Below are 17830 nucleotides of genomic sequence, written 5' to 3' on the forward strand. Positions count from 1 at the left end.
AGGCCAGCAGCACCCATCCACCAACTGGTGGCAGGCCAGTCCAGGTCACCCCTCTGCTCCCAGGGAGATGTGCTTGGCAAGGGCCATCCAAGACCAAAAAACGACAAGGGAGCATAGTTCGAATCCACAATGTTTGTGGTAGCCGTGGGGCTACGCCCGCACAGGTGTCTCGAATGCCTCCACCAAGCGACAGGCCACTCTGCCCCCGGGATGCCCTAAATTTGTATTCTGTCTCTTCAAGCCTCCGCAAGAGCGGCTGGGAATTGCAGCGGAAGAATGAAAGGGAAGAGCGAGGCAGTGCTGGGTGAGCAGGTGGCGCGGAGAGGAGGCTGCCTGCGAGATTCCCCCTGTGTACCGGAATTATTCCAGACTCTGGATGAAGGCACAGAGTGGACGGAGTCCAGGGTCATTACACTAATTAACACTTTACCTCCGGGAGGTCCCCAGAGAGCCAATCAGGAATGGAAGGGGAGGCAGGTGGTCCCAGGCACAGGTGTGATGTGCGTTTAGTTCATTTAGCGTAATTGTGCTCCCGCAATCTGTCCCCTCTCCTCCTCCTCCTCCTCCTCCTCCCACTTGAAGCGGATTTGGAGGACGGAGCTCATTCCGTGGTTAACCCTGCTGTGGCCTGCAGCAGCATCAGCTCAGAACTGAGACGAAGGGGTGGGGGGGGGGCGAGTAGCATACCAGCTTTGTCCCAGGCATGTTTCAGGTTCCTTTTCCCTCTCTTTCCAGCATGACTGTGAAGCCAAAGGATGGTGACCCTTGTGGCAAAATGGTTTGGGTCATCAGCAAAGGTGGGGTCCGGGCTTCCTCCCTGCTTCTAGGATTGCTCTCCCCGGGAGGCTGACCGGGCTCCACCTGCAACCGAGAAGCTTCTTTTCATGTCCTTCCATCCTTTACACCCAAGGGCTGCTTGGCCTCTAGTCCAGGGCTACTCAACCTCAACAACTTAAGATGGGTGGATTTCAACCCGCAGCTGGCTGGGGAATTCTGGGAGTTGAAGCCACACATCTTAAGTTGCTGAGGTTGATTAGCTTAGCTCTGCTTGCGTCTTCACAGAAGCAGCATTCATCTCCTCAATGGCCGTCTCTGGAAAAAAGGGCCCAGCAGGTAGGTTGGTTCTCCCAGAGGTAAAGCCTCCCATGGGCACCAGCGTTCTTCCCCTTCCCCATGGACAGGCATACGGTTGTTTTGCTGGCCTGCAGGCAACACGGCCCTTGCTGGCACATGCTTGAAGTCGAATTATCTTTGGACAAGGGATTGCCCTCCACCTGCAATTAGCATAGGCACCCCCGGCAGCCTGGCCAAGGGGGATAATTAAGTTAAATTAACACAGATACACACCACATGCCTGCTGCCCTGGAAGAAAACCTGGGGTGTTTCCCCCGTGTCTGGAGAGAAGAAGGAGCTTAACACGAGCCCTTTCCAAAACCAGCTTCCATTTGGATTGATCCGTGGAGTAGAGGAGAAGGAATCACCAAAGGCCCACCTAGAGTGGCGTTGCCTTCCCTCCCCGGGATGTCCCCATAACCCCTTTCCCTTCACTGGATGGGAGGCGCCTCTCGCTCAGGTACCCCTCCCCCCCTCACCTGATCGGGTACTTTTCTCCAGGGTCCTTTCCCAAGTGGAAGATCAGGGGGAACTTCAAGTGCTCCACTTGCTCATGCGTGGTGACTCCGGAAACGTTCTGCCCTGGGCAGAAATCGATGCCCTGCAGCACCAGGAAAGGAAGAGGAAGTCAGTAGTGAGGACAAGGCAGGTAGCGGGCAAAGGGAGGCAAAAGAGATGGAGCTGCAGCAGAGGCCCAACTGCTTTCCATCCGAGCAGAGGCCATATCTGGACCTTTGGTGCATCCAATTGTTCCTTTTGGGATAATTTCTCTCCCCTTCTAACTTACTGCATTACGCGCTCTACACGCCCATCCGCTCGGCTCTTGAGCTTCTCAGTCATCCAGGCCAGGGTTGTCCGAAAGGCAACTGGACTTCCTTGATTTTTACTGTTTACTGAAGAAGCTTCTTGGATGAGAAGCAAAATGTTTTCAAGGAAAAAAACCAAGAAAGTTCAGTTGCCTTTTGGAAAATTGCCTTTGGGACACCAATCCGCCATGTTAGGAATTCCTAGGAATCCACCCTCTGGATTCGTTCACCAACACACGAGCACACAGGAGTCCAGCCTGGAACATCTCCAGGGGCAGCCCAGGTGTGGCAGGGACAGCAGTGACTCTTGGCAACCTGCCTGGCTAAAAAAGACTTCGTGACACATGAAACCCTTCCCAGCCCTGAAGATACCAGCCATCTCACCCAGGACAGGCTCGGTCCAGATCTACACAGGTGGCAAAAGGATAACAGGCGTGGCAGGGAAGAGGGCAAGTGGGTGAGTCCCAGTTCTCCCCTGGGTAGGTTCCTCTCTCCTTGGGCATTAATTCTTCTTAGGAAAGTACTCCTGGGCAGGAGTGCCAACCCTCTGCCTCAAATGGCATTCTCCATCCTGGCATGTCCACCCCAGACTATATTATCTCATTCGACTCTTGCCTCCACCTTGGCAGGGCCAGGGAAGGAACGCATGGGCCTCTTCCAGGAATGCCTTCCTTGCCTATCACTGGTGGTCACAGCAGCCCAGGCCAGATTTCCCCCCCCCCCCCGTGCCCCTCCCTCCTCCAAGGCCATCTTTCCAGACTTCCCAGAAGACCAAGGGTGCTATTATGAGAGGGCGGGGAGGTGGCGCAGCTGCACTCTGCTTGCATGTAAAACAAGTATTCAGCCAAAAGTCTCTCTGCAGACGTTGGAGGGGATGTGATTGGCAAACAATTTTCTAAAAATATCCCGTGTGTCTTTAATGGATAGGCTGGTCAGTGGAGCAGTTAATATTCTGCTTTTCAATAAAGTAAGAAAGGTTAGAAGCTCATGAAATCCCATTTACCTGCAGAGAGCTATAGATTCCTGCCTCAGTGGCTGGCAGGAAGGAAGGAAGGAAAAAAAGGAAGGAAGGAAAAAAAGGAAGGAAGGAAGGAAGGAAGAAAAAAGAAAGAGAAAGAAAGGAAGGAAGGAAGGAAGGAAGGAAGGAAGGAAGGAAGGAAAGAAAGAAAGAAGAAAGAAAGAAAGAAAGAAAGAAAGAAAGAAAGAAAGAAAGAAAGAAAGAAAGAAAGAAAGAAAGAAAGAGTTTTGATACTCTGCAGCAGGCAACCCTCGAATGGATTTTGAATGGCTATGGAGGTGATCGACCTTTTCACCTTCGGCTGCCCAGACACCCTGCAAGTTTTGCTTTTCTGCCAAGCCCAAATCTCTTCTTAGAGAGGAAAATAATACAATGACGATGATAACAGCTAATAAAAGCCAAAACCGGAACAATTGTAATTTGGATGCAAATCAAAAAGGCTATTTAATTAAGAGCATGCTAATTAGTATGGTGCGCCTATAGTGCAAATGTGGGGGTTTTTGCACGAGGTAAGAATTTATTCTCTGGGTATTTGCTGCCATGCTGTTCTGTTTACAGAGTCCGTTGCCTTCTCATGTTAACACAGGCTTGAAATTAGGCATTCAACTAATCACCAGGGGTGGGTTAAAATCTGTCTGCCGGTCATTAGACACAGATCTCCTCCCTCTGGGTGGCAACGTCAGAGAGTCAAGACAAATTTCCAAGTAAGGATGTGCAGGGGAGCACTCTGGCTGTGCCACTCGCCCTCTCTCGAAGCCAGTGTTCATGGCGCCAACTCGGTTTCTCCTGAGAAAGCCCGAAGGTCTTTTCTTGAAGAGAGACACCAGAGGGACACTCCGCTTCCTCCACCTGTCTTTGTACCTTTGCACATCCTTATCTGGTGCCACTCAAACCCAAAGGTTCTCCTCTGCGCATCTTGTGCACTGCTTAGAACAGTATTTCTCAACCTTGGTGACTTGAAGATGTCTGGATTTTAATTTCCAGCTATGCTGGCTGAAGAATTCTGGGAGTTGAAGTCCAGACATCTTCAAGTCACCAGGTTGAGAAATACTGGCTTAGAATGCAACAGCAATCTATTTTGTGTTGGCTGCTGTGAAGTAGCAGAAGTAGTTGCTAGTCGAGATTAACAAATATTATAGGACATCTGGTGTCCCAACCTGGAAGCTTTGAAGCCTAATACCAGGAGAAACACAGAATGTAAATTCTTAATAAAAGCACCTGGAAGATTTGCCAGACTTTTAAGAAATAGGCCCAGAATCCTCCACCCTCCTACCCAAAAATGTCCCCTGCAAACAGCACTCGACTTTCACTCTTACACTGAAACATGCAGCGTCCATTTCTGAAGTATAAGGAAGAACCTATCTTCTTCACGGATCAGGCGTGCCCTGGTCTGGCTCTGGCGCTGAATCTCAACCGCGTGATTTCCTCCCTCTAACCCATACCAACCATCATGGTCACCCTGCTCTGCGGCTGCTGTGTTCCTGCATCTGTTTCCCAGCCAACAGCCACAGATGCTGAAGAAATATAAACAAGAAGCTAAGCAGCAGGCGGGTGCCAGTTGGCTTTCCACAAGTACACCCGTTAACATCCTTTGATCTGGCAACCCCTCACCTGGGTACCATCTCCATCCTTCTGCTGTGGATTCAGCCAACCCTGCCTTCCTGCAAAGGGGAGCTGAAAGGTGCCTTCTGGATTCCAAACAGAGCCCCCCCCTTTCGGAACCACTGCACTACTGCGATGCATGAGGTTTAGAATAAGGTAGGATCAGAGGGGGGAGAGGGAGGAGGGGGCCATCCTCTGCGAGAAGTTGGACACCCAAATGGTCTACTTCCCAAGGCTGCCTTCACATCTGGGCAAGGCTGCTTTGGACTTGAGAGACGGGTCCTCATCTGCCCCACTCCGGACCTGGAAGGAAAAGGGCAGCTGGCAGAGCTCCCCTCATGCTGTAGCAGTGCCCCACCCCCCTTGAGAATAAACCAGGCTTGTGGTGGGGGGGGGAATCCTAAATCTCCAAAGCAACATGGCATCTGTAGCAAAGCCTCTGCCTCCTTTCCAACCCTTTGGCATCTCTAATTGATTCTCCAGTGCATCTGAGGTGTTAATCTGCCTGCCCAGATTTAAAGAGTTACCTATTATTATGTTCAGAAAAAAAATGTACCTCCAGAAGTGTTATTTTTCATACCTCAGTTATTTACACCCATCTTCCCTTCTGCTCAACACAACCCATTAATCAAGGGATGACAACTTAAAACTGTGCAAACAAGAACCACTTGTAAATCACAATGGCCCTTTTACAGTTTCTGGATGGCAGCTAAGTAAATATTCTTCCTCGGTCAGTTACAGCTGCAAAACGACTCTGCCAGCTTCTTCTTAGCCAGGTGGATTTCCCGCTGAGTTGCTTTGCGTCTCTACTTTTGGCATGTTGAGAAAAGCAGGTGGTTTTTGCAAGAATGGTGCCCTCTCTTGATAAGCTAAGGTAAACAGAATTGGGCAAATCCAGGACCAAGTTCCACATCCAGAGCAAAAGACTTGAGCGACTGTAGTTCCAACCATAGGATGCCCCTGAAAGGAGATCCCTGAAGTTGCCTACTCCTACCACTTCACACAGCAGACAGGAGGAGGAGGACACCCTCTGGGTCTCCAGAGACATTCAGAGAATGGCCTGGTCTATCCAAGGGAACCCTCATTTCCTCCATTATCCCAGCCTTGACCTGAGGCATTCCAGCCAGCTCCAGACACGTGTCAGATCCCAAGAAGCCTCTAGGTAAATTTTTCATTATTCCCTTGGCTCCAATAGAGGAAAATATCCAATTAAAAAGCTGATTCGTATCCATTGAGGAGGTTTCAGCCACTGCTGGCTGTTGCAATCCCTGTTCTCATGTTCAACATACATGTTTAATATTCCCTTTTCATAAAGGAACCAACAACCTCAAGTTGGTTTTGTTTATGTATCTCCCAGCCTCACTATCAATAATATTGATAAAAAACTGGAGAGAGACAGCAGAAAGGAGATTAAACAGCAATTATACTTTGGGAGTGTTTCAAGCATCTGCAATCGAAAATGTAATGATATTCAGCATTCTATTTTTTAAGAAAAACGACTATTAGCCAGTGTTGTAATTAGTATCAGAGCACCAGAAGAATAGGACCAATTTTAGCCCTCGTACAATCTTCACGTTGTTAATGGTGGTTCTGTCCACTAATTGGGTGCTCTGGTTGTACCCACCCCAACCGCAGACAACACAAGCAGCAGGAAAGCAATGGATTTTTAATCACCCTATGATGTACAGAATAATTGCTGAGTTTTATCAACTAGCAGTTAAACAAAGACATAGAAAGGAATAAACACTCCTTAATTGCACGTCTGCCACCACTCACAGGGGGATAACCTTGGAACCAGCAACTCCATTATCAAAGCTGTGCTCTTTCTCACAGACACACCAGGCAGACATGCGGCAAGGGATCCAAGGCAAAGACGGGTCCTTTCTTCCAGCAGGCCTGAGATGCTTCACTTGACCAGAGAAACAAAGCACGCCTGAGTGCAACTGGGAAAGGGCCTTCTTCTTCTCTCCCTGGGGCTGATACTGAGACAGCAAACATTGGGGAGAGAAGCAGAAGGCACCTCTAGGAAAAGTTAAGCATACTGGAAGGATTAAGCCCAACGGTTTTCAAACTTGGCAGCTTTAAGAATTTTGGGAGTTGAAGACCACATATCTTAAAAGTTGCTATGTTTGAAAACACGGAGTTAGTCTAAATGTTTTCTTTTTAATACAATACTGATCCTCCCTAAAAGCTTTTTAACACCTTTGTAAATTCCTTAAAACTACATGTTGCACTGAAGTATTTGAAGTGTTTTGATGAAGCATCACTTCTGCAAATAGGGAGGGAGGGAGGGAGGAATTAATTTTCAATTACCTGGCTGAACTGCTCCCAGGAATTGCTCCAGGTCCAGTAATGGGCCTTATAAAGCCCAACCCGCACTGCCATCATTTCATTGCCACGGTAATAAAATATTGGTCTGATTGAGAGAGGGTGGGGAGGGACAAAGAGAGATGTACAGCCACATGAGAAATGTAACATGTCCCAACAAGTCGCTTCCCCCCACCCCTCCAGGCAGCTACCGAGATAAGGGAGACAAACTCTTTAGCAAAGCCTGGCCGGCAACTCAGCTATCAGTCTGGAGCAGGCGGCCTTCTAATAGCCCTTCTGCAAGGTTTTCAATTAGCATTTTTAAAAGCATCCATCAAGAGGGGGAGCTTGCCTAGCAAAGCCAGAATGAAACGTTATACCAATTGTCTTGCCAGTGATTGTTCATCCTTGAACTACCAGGCTGTGAAATTTCACACGGAGAAGTCCGCTGACTTAAAATACTCAAGGGAGAAAGGCACCTGTGTGATGGAGATGCCAAAGATAGAGGAGGCCAAATTGCCAGCCCCAAAGCCAGGAGAAAGCAAGCTTTGGAAATTTGCTTTGAACTTGAATAGAGCAACATATATATTTCATTCAATTATTTTTCAAAAAAAGAAGACGGCACCATATTATTTGTACAAACTCAATGTTGTGGAGTTGAGAGACTGGGAGTAAGTTGGTCTTTCCTGGAATTATGTGACTTTTAATGGACCAAATCTAATTAGGCTGAGCGAATGCTAGGTTGGTCGTGCTGGTATCCTGTATTGTATTGTATCGTGTCCATTGCTTGACCTAAAAAACTTAGCAGCAGAACTGCTGGAAGGGGCTCTTTAGAAAAAGGCCCAGAAATGTTGGGGAAAATCAAGGACACGGAAGTAGAAGTATCATCTATTAAATCTACATGTTTAATGCAGGCATGAACAAACATGTGGTCCTCCAGGATTGCTAAACTCCAACATCTTGTCATGGCTTATGACATGGAGCGTGGAAACGGCCTGATTCAACAGCCAACCTATCCTACCATATCTCTATAGTAATTAGGGAGACCTGTGGAACAGCAGCGTAACGCTAAGCTGCATGGACTGACAAGGCAGTCACCGATGTATGTTTCAAGCTCCAGATACAACATCCGCAAAAGCTTTAGGAAGCAGGTGCTTCATCCTCACGAACAAATGACAGGAGTAACCCTTCTATAATAAGAGGCTCCAAAAATAGCCACCTATTTCTGCTGCACCTCAATAAGGCTGAGGGCAGGGAGGGGGGATTGGCAGAAAGCCGCAAGGGGAGCGGGGTGCCCATAACTCACCTGTCAATTAGTTTGCCTTGCAGAAGGACAGGCAGGAGGTCGATGCCGTCGATCTGCCTGTCACCGGGAGGCTGCAGTCCTGCCAGGGAGAGGCAAGTGGTGAAGAGATCCATCACATTGGCCAGCTGGTAACTCACCTGCAAGCCACAAGACGAGAGCATGGGTGGGAACTCTTGCTTCAGTGACGCAAAGCTGAAAAACCTCTCTCTATCTGGGCCTTCTAGCCCAGCCCCAGGATTCGCAGAGAGACGTGCCTGGATCAGGCCCTTCGGTGGGAAAAGCGGGGAGCTCTGCCACTAAGCTGTGCTGCTTCTTCAAGGTGGTTGGCTTTGTTCTGTCCAAACTTGAGTACCCAGATTTTTAAACATGCTTTTTCAAAAGGCAACTGGGCTTCCTTTGGGTTTTTTATTGTTATGCTTTATTAAAACCAAGCAAGTCCAGTTGCCTTTTGAAAAAAGCACCTTTAGGACAACCATGGCGGGATGGCTGAGAATAGACATTTACCCTGATTCTTGGTCTCCCAAGTGGCTGAGAGATGCTGAGGGCCTCCAAAGCAATTTGGGATGCTGTAGCCACAACCACCAGCAGGGTTCTCCAGAGCACCATTTCCCAACCACGGCAACTTTAAGAGGTGTGGGAGTTAACGTCCACACTTCTTGAAGTTGCTAAGGTTGAAAAATGGTGTCCTGGACTACTGAAGGATATTGGAGATGCAGAGAAAACAGAATTTCAACTCCACATATAAATTTTAGGGCTGAGATTCTGGGATGCAGCTACAGAGGAAACCCCAACCAGCAGCAGCATTTTCCCACAGCAGAAATGGATGGTCAGATCCCTGTGAGTGGAATGTTTGGGTAAATTCCAAGGATCTTTTTATTCTTGCTTTGCATAAAAAACCCCACCAGCCCAGGAAGGGTGTATGACAATTATATTAATATCAAAGAAATGGTGGAATAGAATCATTTTAATAAGGATCAAAAGGAGGGACTGAATGAAATGTGAATAACAAAAATTAAAATATTTATTTTAAATAATTAAACTGAATTGTTAAATTGTCCCACAGCAAGTTGGCTTGGCTGTAGCAAGTTGGTGATGACTTGGCTGTAGCAAGTTGGCTACGGCAAGTTGTCCCATTCCACCCGGGCTGCCAGCAACCGCCTCGCTCTTCCTCCCATTATTCCACCGAGCCTGGAGATGATAGCTCATTTTCAACTGCTAATTCTGTCACTAGCCTCCCACCCTGCCCCCTGCATGGAGGACAGAAAATTTCGTAAAAGAAGCTAAATGCCAATGTTACAGCTACTTGGATTTATCTGCAGCACCATATTGGAGAGATAAAATCTGGGGCGGGGGTGGAAACAGGAGGAGGTTGCTAGGGGCCGGGGAGGGGGGGTTGCCCTCTCTTATTTTCAGAGGGTGAATGTAGCACTTTCTTCTGCTGACAATCTCTTTCCTTCCTTTGCCATTCCCGTAACAAAATGAGGAAGAGAAGGGAAGAGAACGTTCTGAAGAGTCGTGGCTTGGTGAAAAATAAATAATGAAAGCCAGAAGAGCTAGATCAGATATTTTCCATATCAGCAAACAACAGCCCGTATTACCGTGCGTGAGAAGAGGAGGTCTTATATATTTTTTATAAACTCTCAGCACATACAGAGCGTCTTTAAGAAAATGAAATCCTTTTTGCCGCGGGCCACATCAGGGGAAGAACTAGCCAGCTCTGGCGTTATCAGCGCTTTCAAGCTCTAACTCTGAATCAAAGGCGACAATTAATAAAGTTGCCCCCGCCAGGAATGGAAAGGAGGAAAGCTAAATATTTGAAACTGGGTGAACAAATGTCAGGGTGTTTTTAAATAAAATCCTTTTACATTTATCACAGCAAGCAGACCTGATATCCCTGTCTAATTCAATTTCAATTTGTGCCTTGTGGGAGATAGTGAAGAAAAGGTTGCAGTGCTGTCTTTGGCTTGATATGTTCTTTTCTCCTTCAGGGAGCAGAACTGGGAGGGGGGAGGGGGAAGAGGGGGAAAGGAGACGGAAAGGGAGGGGGCTGGAACAGGAGAAGGACTGAAAGGAGCACAAAAATACAAAGTCCTGCAGCTGGATCCTTTGAGAAAGCACAGGCAGCAGGTGAACTGGGCCAGACAATTTTGTTTACAGGCAGTCCTTGAGATACCACTAATGGAGCCTGCAGATTATGGTCATAAATCGCAAATGGATCGGCCACGTGACTGACCTGATTTTACTAGATTTATTAGTGGTTAAGTAAATCCAGTTGTTCACTATGGTGCAGGATTGCCAAAAACTGGAAGTGACAGAACATGAAAAGAATTCAAAACCATATATTTTCTACAAGCCAGCAGTAAATGCCGTTATTATACCTATAGATCTGAAGGGTGCCATATAAAGCAAAACTACTGTTAAGTCCTACAGAGAAGATCCCCCCTCAGATTCCCACCTGTCCCGCAGGTATGTGTCCTGGCCACCAGGCAATAGCTGGTTCTCTCATGCCACCTTCAAAAGTCGTTTCCTTGCCACATAGGAAAGGGTCATTGCTGCCTCCTGCATAAAAAGAAAACCATTCCAAAACATTTCTGGGCAGAGAAAGGTAGAATTTGAATTCAGGCTATGGGCTAATAAATCATTCAAAAAGATACTGTCAACTCCCCCCACCCCCACCCTGATATAAATACTTATTTGCATTTATAATTGGAAGAAAACAAGTCAGCAAATTCTAATATTCTGTCCCAACCCTACCAAGGTCCATTCCGAAAAAACTGACCTTGTTCTGGGGCTGAAATGAGGGCGGCCCCGTTGTCAGATGTAAAAAACACAAAGGTGTTGTTGCTGATGCCCAGATTTTGAAGGTGACTAAGAATTTTCCCAATGCTGAAGTCAATTTCCCGCACAGCATCGCCATACCTAAGAGACAGGGAGAAGAAATTACAAAGCAGTCGAGGTGGACATGAAGGTCTCTGAGGATACTCAATGTATATCCGTACGTACATGTGTGTGTACACAGACCTGCATGTGTACGGTGCACAGCATTTGCAAAGCAGTCTCATTTATGAGTGAACATCCCACAGTACACTGCCCTCAGAGCAGCTTATAATACAAGAATAACACATTATAAAAACAACTATGTTTCCAAAAGGTCCAAATAAATACAAAAAAATTGAAGGCCTAGCCTGTAATAATATTCCTTGTACAAAAGAAATGTTAATACAAATTATTTCTATTCGTATTTGCATTTATAAAACTATACTTATATAGAATGCTCATTCTAACTAGCCAAGCAGGTAAAAGATAGGGGGTGGAATCAGTTTTCCCAGTAAAATAGCAGTGAAGAGAAAAGAAGAGGGCTGAGGCTAAGCTGAGGGCATGCATACAACAACATAAAACAATACATAGATGTAACCTATCATCATTTACAGGAACATGCTGTGCTTCCAGATGTTGTTGGATTACAACCCCTAGCAGATCCTGCCAGCATATCCATTGGCAAGGAGTACTGTAGACTATAAAGGGTGCAATAGCCAAAAGATCAGTTTCTCTATTGCAACTTTATTCTAACATACCACATAGAAAGCAGCCAATTTTATCAATCAATAACTGGATTTGCGAAACACAAAGAATCAGTCACCCACTTCTAGCTCAGGGTGCTCTGTGAAAGGACGACATATTGGTAATTTACAGTTCATTGTCATTCTAGGACAGAAAATCTGGCTAGTTTCATAAATCACATTTAAACCATAAATAAATGAGCACAATCAAGACAGCCATTTATTATTTTGCACTTTTGGACAAGCACCCTCCCCCCCCCTTTGAAAACATTTAATTGGGGGTGGGGGGAGGGAAGTGTTCCTGTAATAGAGAAAGCAGGAAAGTTTCAAACTTGGGACAATTTCTTTCACTTTCGGGGGCTAAGACATAATGTATCAAAAACTCCATTTATAACATTTAAGCAGAAAGCAAAGCAAACCAGCCCAGTTTTTTTTTCCCCCAAAACAAACTGGAAAAAATAACAAATTCATTATTTGCACAACAAAAACCAAGAGCTGCTTGGTAAGATTGTAACATGGTGGGGAAGATGCAAATAAAACACAAAAACACAGAAAAAGAGGCTTGAATTTCAGGTGGGGCTATTGCAAGAGAGATAATCCCCATCAGCCCCCCCCTCTGCAAAGCTGGCTCATGGGATCTGTAGTCCAAAGCATCTCCTTTACTCTGTGTGTGTGTGTGTATATCATTTTTTTATTTATTAAATTTTCAGATTTCCCTGTTTAACTTCTTGCTCTGTTGCAAGAAGGGACGATCCCTATATCACCACCACCACCACCCCAGAGGTGGCTGATGGGACTTGTAATCCAAAGCATCCCCAGGATAAGGCCAAGTCTCCCTCTGATCTATCAGTCCTCAAAGCACCTCTGCAAAGATAATAGAGAACATTTAAACACCGGTCCTTTGAGGGGGAGGGGGTGCGGCGGAGAAGACACCACCCCGGCCTCGCATGCTGGCTGGAGATTGGGATTTGTAGTCCAAAGGTGTGGCGAGGCCCGGAGGAGGCGGCGTTGCACCCGCACAGGCCACGTGCCCGGCCTCCCATCGCCCTCACCTGGGGGGGGGGGCGCGGCACACCTGGCCAGGATGAGCCACGCGCCTTCCCCGCCCAGCGCTTCTCCGGGACCTTCTCCACACCCACCTCGCCTGTGATTGGCTGCTTCGGAAATCCTTTCCCTCGGATTGGCTGAGCGGCCTCTCCCCCTCCGAGGGGCGAGGGCAGTTTAAAAAGTCGACGGGCTGAGAGAGGGGAAGGGAGGCGGCGGCTGCTGCTTCTCTCCCCCGCGGCCTCTGGCCTTAGGTAGTGATTCTCGCGGAGACTCCTGAGGTAAATGCCTCAATGATGTCTCACCACAGCTCACCTAGGCTGGGTGAGTTACCTCAGTCCCACCAAGTGGGACGTTTCCCTCAGGGAATGAGGGGGCTTCTGGCTCCTGAATAGCTTTAGCCAAGGCGCAAGTTTTTAGGAGTAAAATATTGGTGGGATCTGATGTGTCCTGTTAAAAGGACCAAACTGCCTCAGGTGAGTAAGGGTTAACATTAGCTTTAAAGGTAAAATTGAGCTTGCCCTTAGGAATAAAGTGAATTCTTAGGGCCTGGGGTAATTTTAGTCAAGGCTCAAGTTAAAAGAAATTCCTTGTGTGTCTAATCACATTCGCCAATAAAGCTTATTCTATTCCTCTCCTCAAAATATGTAGAGGGTCAACTACTTCAAGGCTCTAAAGGCAAAAATTGATTAAAATTTCTTTAGGTCCAGGAGCTGACAAATGTATCTTTTATGTACACTGAGAACGTATGCACCAAGACAAATTCCTTGTGTGTCCAATCACACTTGGCCAATAAAGAATTCTATTCTTTTATTCTTATTCTTATTCTTATTCTTATTCTGACCTGACCTGACCTGACTTTCTTTCAGGAAGGTAAACTCTCAGGGCCTAAGGCAATTTTAGGGATGCCTTCCTGTTCCTGGAGAGTAAGAGAAATTCCTGGGGCTGGAAGCCCTATCTTTGGGAATGGTAAAAACCTGTGGTCTGAAGTATTCTCAAGGGCATAACATTCCAATTCATTGTATCTTCTCTTTCATTCATAGGATAATGAACATAAAAGCTCCTTTCTAAAATTGCTGAATTGATTTTCTGGTCTCTGAACATCAGGTAGACATTTGGTGATGTTGATTTTTTATTTTTATTTCAAAGGCACTACGTGAAATGAGTCAAGACTGAAGACATCAAAAGTAAGTCATTGGTTTCATTAACTAGAATAGAATAGATTAGAATTCTTTATTGGCCAAGTGTGATTGGACACACAAGGAATTTGTCTTTGGTGCATATGCTCTTAGTATACATAAAAAGAAAAGATACATTCGTCAAGAATCATAAGGTACAACACTTAATGATAGTCATAGGGAATAAATAAGCAATCAAATCATATTAGGAAACAGTCCATATAAATCGTAAGGATACTAGCAACAAGGTTACGGTCATACAGTCATTAGTGGAAGGAGATAGGTGATAGGAACGATGAGAAGATTAATAGTACTGCAGACTTAGTAAATAATTTGACAGTGTTGAGGGAATGATTTGTTTAGCAGAGTGATGGTGTTCGGGAAAAAATTGTTCTTGTGTCTAATTGTTCTGGTGTGCAGTGCTCTATAGCATCGTTTTGAGGGTAGGAGTTGAAACAGTTTATGTCCAGGATGTGAGGGGTCTGTAGATATTTTCACAGCCCTCTTTTTGACTCATGGAGTATACAGATCCTCAATGGAAGGCAGGTTGGTAGTAATAGTTTTTTCTGCAGTTCTAATTATCCTCTGAAGTTTGTGTTTGTCTTGTTGGGTTGCAGAGCCAAACCAGACAGTTATGGAGGTGCAGGTGACAGACTCAATAATTCCTCTGTAGAACTGTATCAGCAGCTCCTTAGGCAGTTTGAGCTTTCCGAGTTGACACAGAAAGAACATTCTTTGTTGTGCTTTTTTGATGACATTTTTGATGTTGGGTGTCCATTTTAGGTCTTGAGATATGGTAGAACCTAGAAATTTGAAGGTCTCTACTGTTGATACTGTGTTGTCTAGTATTGTAAGAGCTGGTAGTATGGGAGGGTTTCTCCTAAAGTCCACCACCATTTCTATGATTTTGAGTGTGTTCACTTCCAGATTGTTCTGGCCGCACCACAAGGCTAGTTGTTCAACCTCCCTTCTGTATGCAGATTCATCATTGTCTCGAATGAGACCGATCACTGTTGTGTCATCTGCAAACTTCAGTAGTTTAACAGATGGATTGTTTGAGATGCAGTCATTGGTATATAGAGAGAAGTGGAGAGAGCACGCAGCCTTGTGGGGCCCCTGTGCTAATTGTACAGGTATCTGATGTGATTCTGCTTAGCTTCACCTGCTGCTTCCTGTCTGTTAGGAAGCTTATGATCCACTTACAAGTATATTCAGGTACCGTTAGCTGGTTTAACTTAGAAGAATGTCTGGAATGATGGTGTTGAATGCTGAACTAAAGTCTACAAAGAGGACTCTTGCGTAGGTCTTTGGAGATTCAAGATGTTGTAGGAGGTAGTGCAGAGCCATATTAACAGCATGATCTGTTGATCTATTTGCCTGGTATGCAACTTGCAGGGGATTTAACAGTGGATCCGTGATGGTTTTCAAGTGGGACAGCACTAGCCTTTCAAAGGTTTTCATAACTACAGATGTTAGAGCAACTGGTCTGTTAGTCATTCAGTTCCTTGATGGTGGGCTTCTTTGGCACTGAGGTGATAGCAGAGCATTTGAAGCAAGAAGGGACATAGCACATCTCTAGCGATTTATTGAAGATTTGGGTGAAGATGGGGCCCAATTGGTCAGCACAGACTTTTAAGCAAGAAGGAGTTACCTTGTCTAGGCCTGGAGCTTTTCCTGGCTTTTGTCTGTGAAATAGGTCTTGCAGTTCCTTTTCTGTGATTACTAGGGGTTGAGAACCCAATGGGATCGGGTCAGTTGTAGGAGGTTGGGCACTTGGTGTGTCTGAGATGGGGTCAGTTGTAGAACTGCTCTGCCTTCAATCTTCCTGAAAATTTACGTTTACTTGCTAACTATCCAGCATTGCATTTAGCCAAGAAGCCTGGCAGGTACTCTTGGCAACGTTTTATTACAGCAAAAACCTTTGGGCCTTGCTAAAGCTTACCTTAAGGCTTGCTTTAGCAAAGTTTTGTTAAAAAAATACAAAGTAATTGTGGTTAAAAACAATGGGCATAAATGTGACAAATGTATTTCAAACATATAAACAATTTCTGATCTGAGATAATTTTAGCCATTGGCTGTGAGAACCAGAGAGGGTGCCACAAGCTTTCTCTTTATGAACACGGCTTGGAATGGGGGTGATGCCCCTACTTGTGGAGGTTGTTCAATCCCTGAGCTTCCACTCTGTGATGCTCACACTGAATGAGCCCGGGAGTTGGCCTGCTACCTGTCTCATTCAATCCCTGAGCACACACTCGGGGAGACTCACACTGGATGGCCTCTCTGGGGTTCCACTCTGTGACCCTTTCAGTCCCTGAGTGAGCAGTGAGGGTGAATCACCCTGGAGGAGTCAAGAGCGCTCAGCTGCAAGCCTCCTCCAGTTCCTGAGGACCCCCTCAGTACTCCGACGGGAAGGGAATCCTTTTGGATCACCTTCCTCCCACCTTCACTTCCTTAGAAACAATGCCAGTACCAGCCAGACTTCTTAAGTAAACATGTTGATGCACTGTAATATGACGCCATATAAAAATAAAGATTTGTGGCTGACAGTTGAAATGAAGGGTCCTTGGTGCTTTCTGAGATTGGTGTTTTTCTTGCAAATGTTTCATTATCAAACTAGGGAATATTATAAGTGGTATGAGAGAGTGTGGTTGCTCTCAAACACTAGGTTCTAGTGTTGATGGAAGTGGTCTTGGAGGTTCTTTGGTTTGTTGTTATTTGTTGTTACTTGGCACTTCATTGATTTAGTATTGTTCACTTCTTGACTGTTGGTCTGATGTTAGTCTTGGAGTTTATGTTCATATTGGTGCTGATTGCTGGTAAGGGTGTGTTTTGGTCCTGTTGATTTCTTTTGGGCTTCTGCATTGTTTGTTGTGCACAGATGTTGGTATTGTTTATGTCTAGGTCATTTGATAGCTGATTTGAGTTGCCTGGCTTTTGGAAATATCCTAGTGTTCTTGGACTTGGGTTGGTCTATGATGGTCACAATTTCCAAATTGAAACAATTGTTAGGTTTGTCAATATGTTGTGAAACTAAAGAGTTCTCATGTATTCTTGCTAATTGTGCTGTGATTGATCATAGATTTTATATCTTTCTTACCAGGTTAATTATACTAATGGTGATGGTTCTTACAACCAGAAACAAGATCTTAACGGCCCTTTTTAATGCTAGGTGTGGCTGTTGATGTACATTAGATTTATAGTCTTCTTGCCTGGTGTAATTTGGGCCATGGCAATGGTTCTTAGAACAGAAAGAAGACCTCAACAGCCCTTTTTAATGCTAGGTGTGGCTGTTGATTCTTTCCGCCCATGCCAATGATTATTAAAGCAAAAACTAATAACAACCAATATGGCAGCTTCTTGGTAAGTAACTTAGTGGGCTAGTTTGGGAAAGACCTGGGTGATTATTTTTCCTCCAGTTTAAGCAAGAAAGTAAATAATTACATGCACCATGTTACCTTTTTATAAATGTCAGTGATTCTCCAGCACATCTGTTATTTTGCAAGTTACATTCAAGGGAAAGGTGGAGGTGAAGAAATTCCATCAGGACAGGAAAGTATTTTCAGAGAAGGGCTTGTCCTTCATTGTTGGCTGCCTTTGTTTCCTCTCTTCTCCTTGATTTTTTCCAAGCTGGCATTGTCTTTTTTTGCAGCTTGAAGCCATAGTGTATGGAAAAATAACTATAGTGTTACAGCAGACACTCCTTTGCTCAGAGCCCAAGAGGCAGTATACTGAAGTGAAAACTGGCTGTGGAATTCTGTGAGTTGAAGTCCACACTATCAGGCCTGGAAACCATCTTTTTTGTTGGATCTTCAGGCCTGCCACATTTACTACTGTGGAAAACTGGGAGGAGGGAATTATGTAGAGTCAGGGTGATATATATAATCATAATAACGTTC

General features: G+C 45.5%; 1 protein-coding gene across 1 annotated transcript in view; it reads right to left on the reverse strand.

Moving 5' to 3' along the window:
* GALNS (galactosamine (N-acetyl)-6-sulfatase) overlaps positions 1-17830 on the reverse strand; it is a 32685-nt gene that overhangs the window by 5403 nt on the left and 9452 nt on the right. Inside the window, exons 8-12 of the mRNA XM_070953093.1 lie at positions 10932-11071; positions 10608-10711; positions 8153-8289; positions 6853-6955; positions 1593-1714 (exon numbers count right to left, since the gene is read on the reverse strand). Of these exons, the coding sequence (XP_070809194.1) occupies positions 1593-1714; positions 6853-6955; positions 8153-8289; positions 10608-10711; positions 10932-11071 (606 nt within the window). The remainder of the gene's footprint in view (positions 1-1592; positions 1715-6852; positions 6956-8152; positions 8290-10607; positions 10712-10931; positions 11072-17830) is intronic.

This window comes from Pituophis catenifer, unplaced genomic scaffold (assembly GCF_029215685.1).
Source record: "Pituophis catenifer annectens isolate HBS135680 unplaced genomic scaffold, rPitCat1.0.hap2 SCAF_13, whole genome shotgun sequence".
In the NCBI taxonomy this organism is placed as follows: Eukaryota; Metazoa; Chordata; class Lepidosauria; order Squamata; family Colubridae; genus Pituophis; species Pituophis catenifer.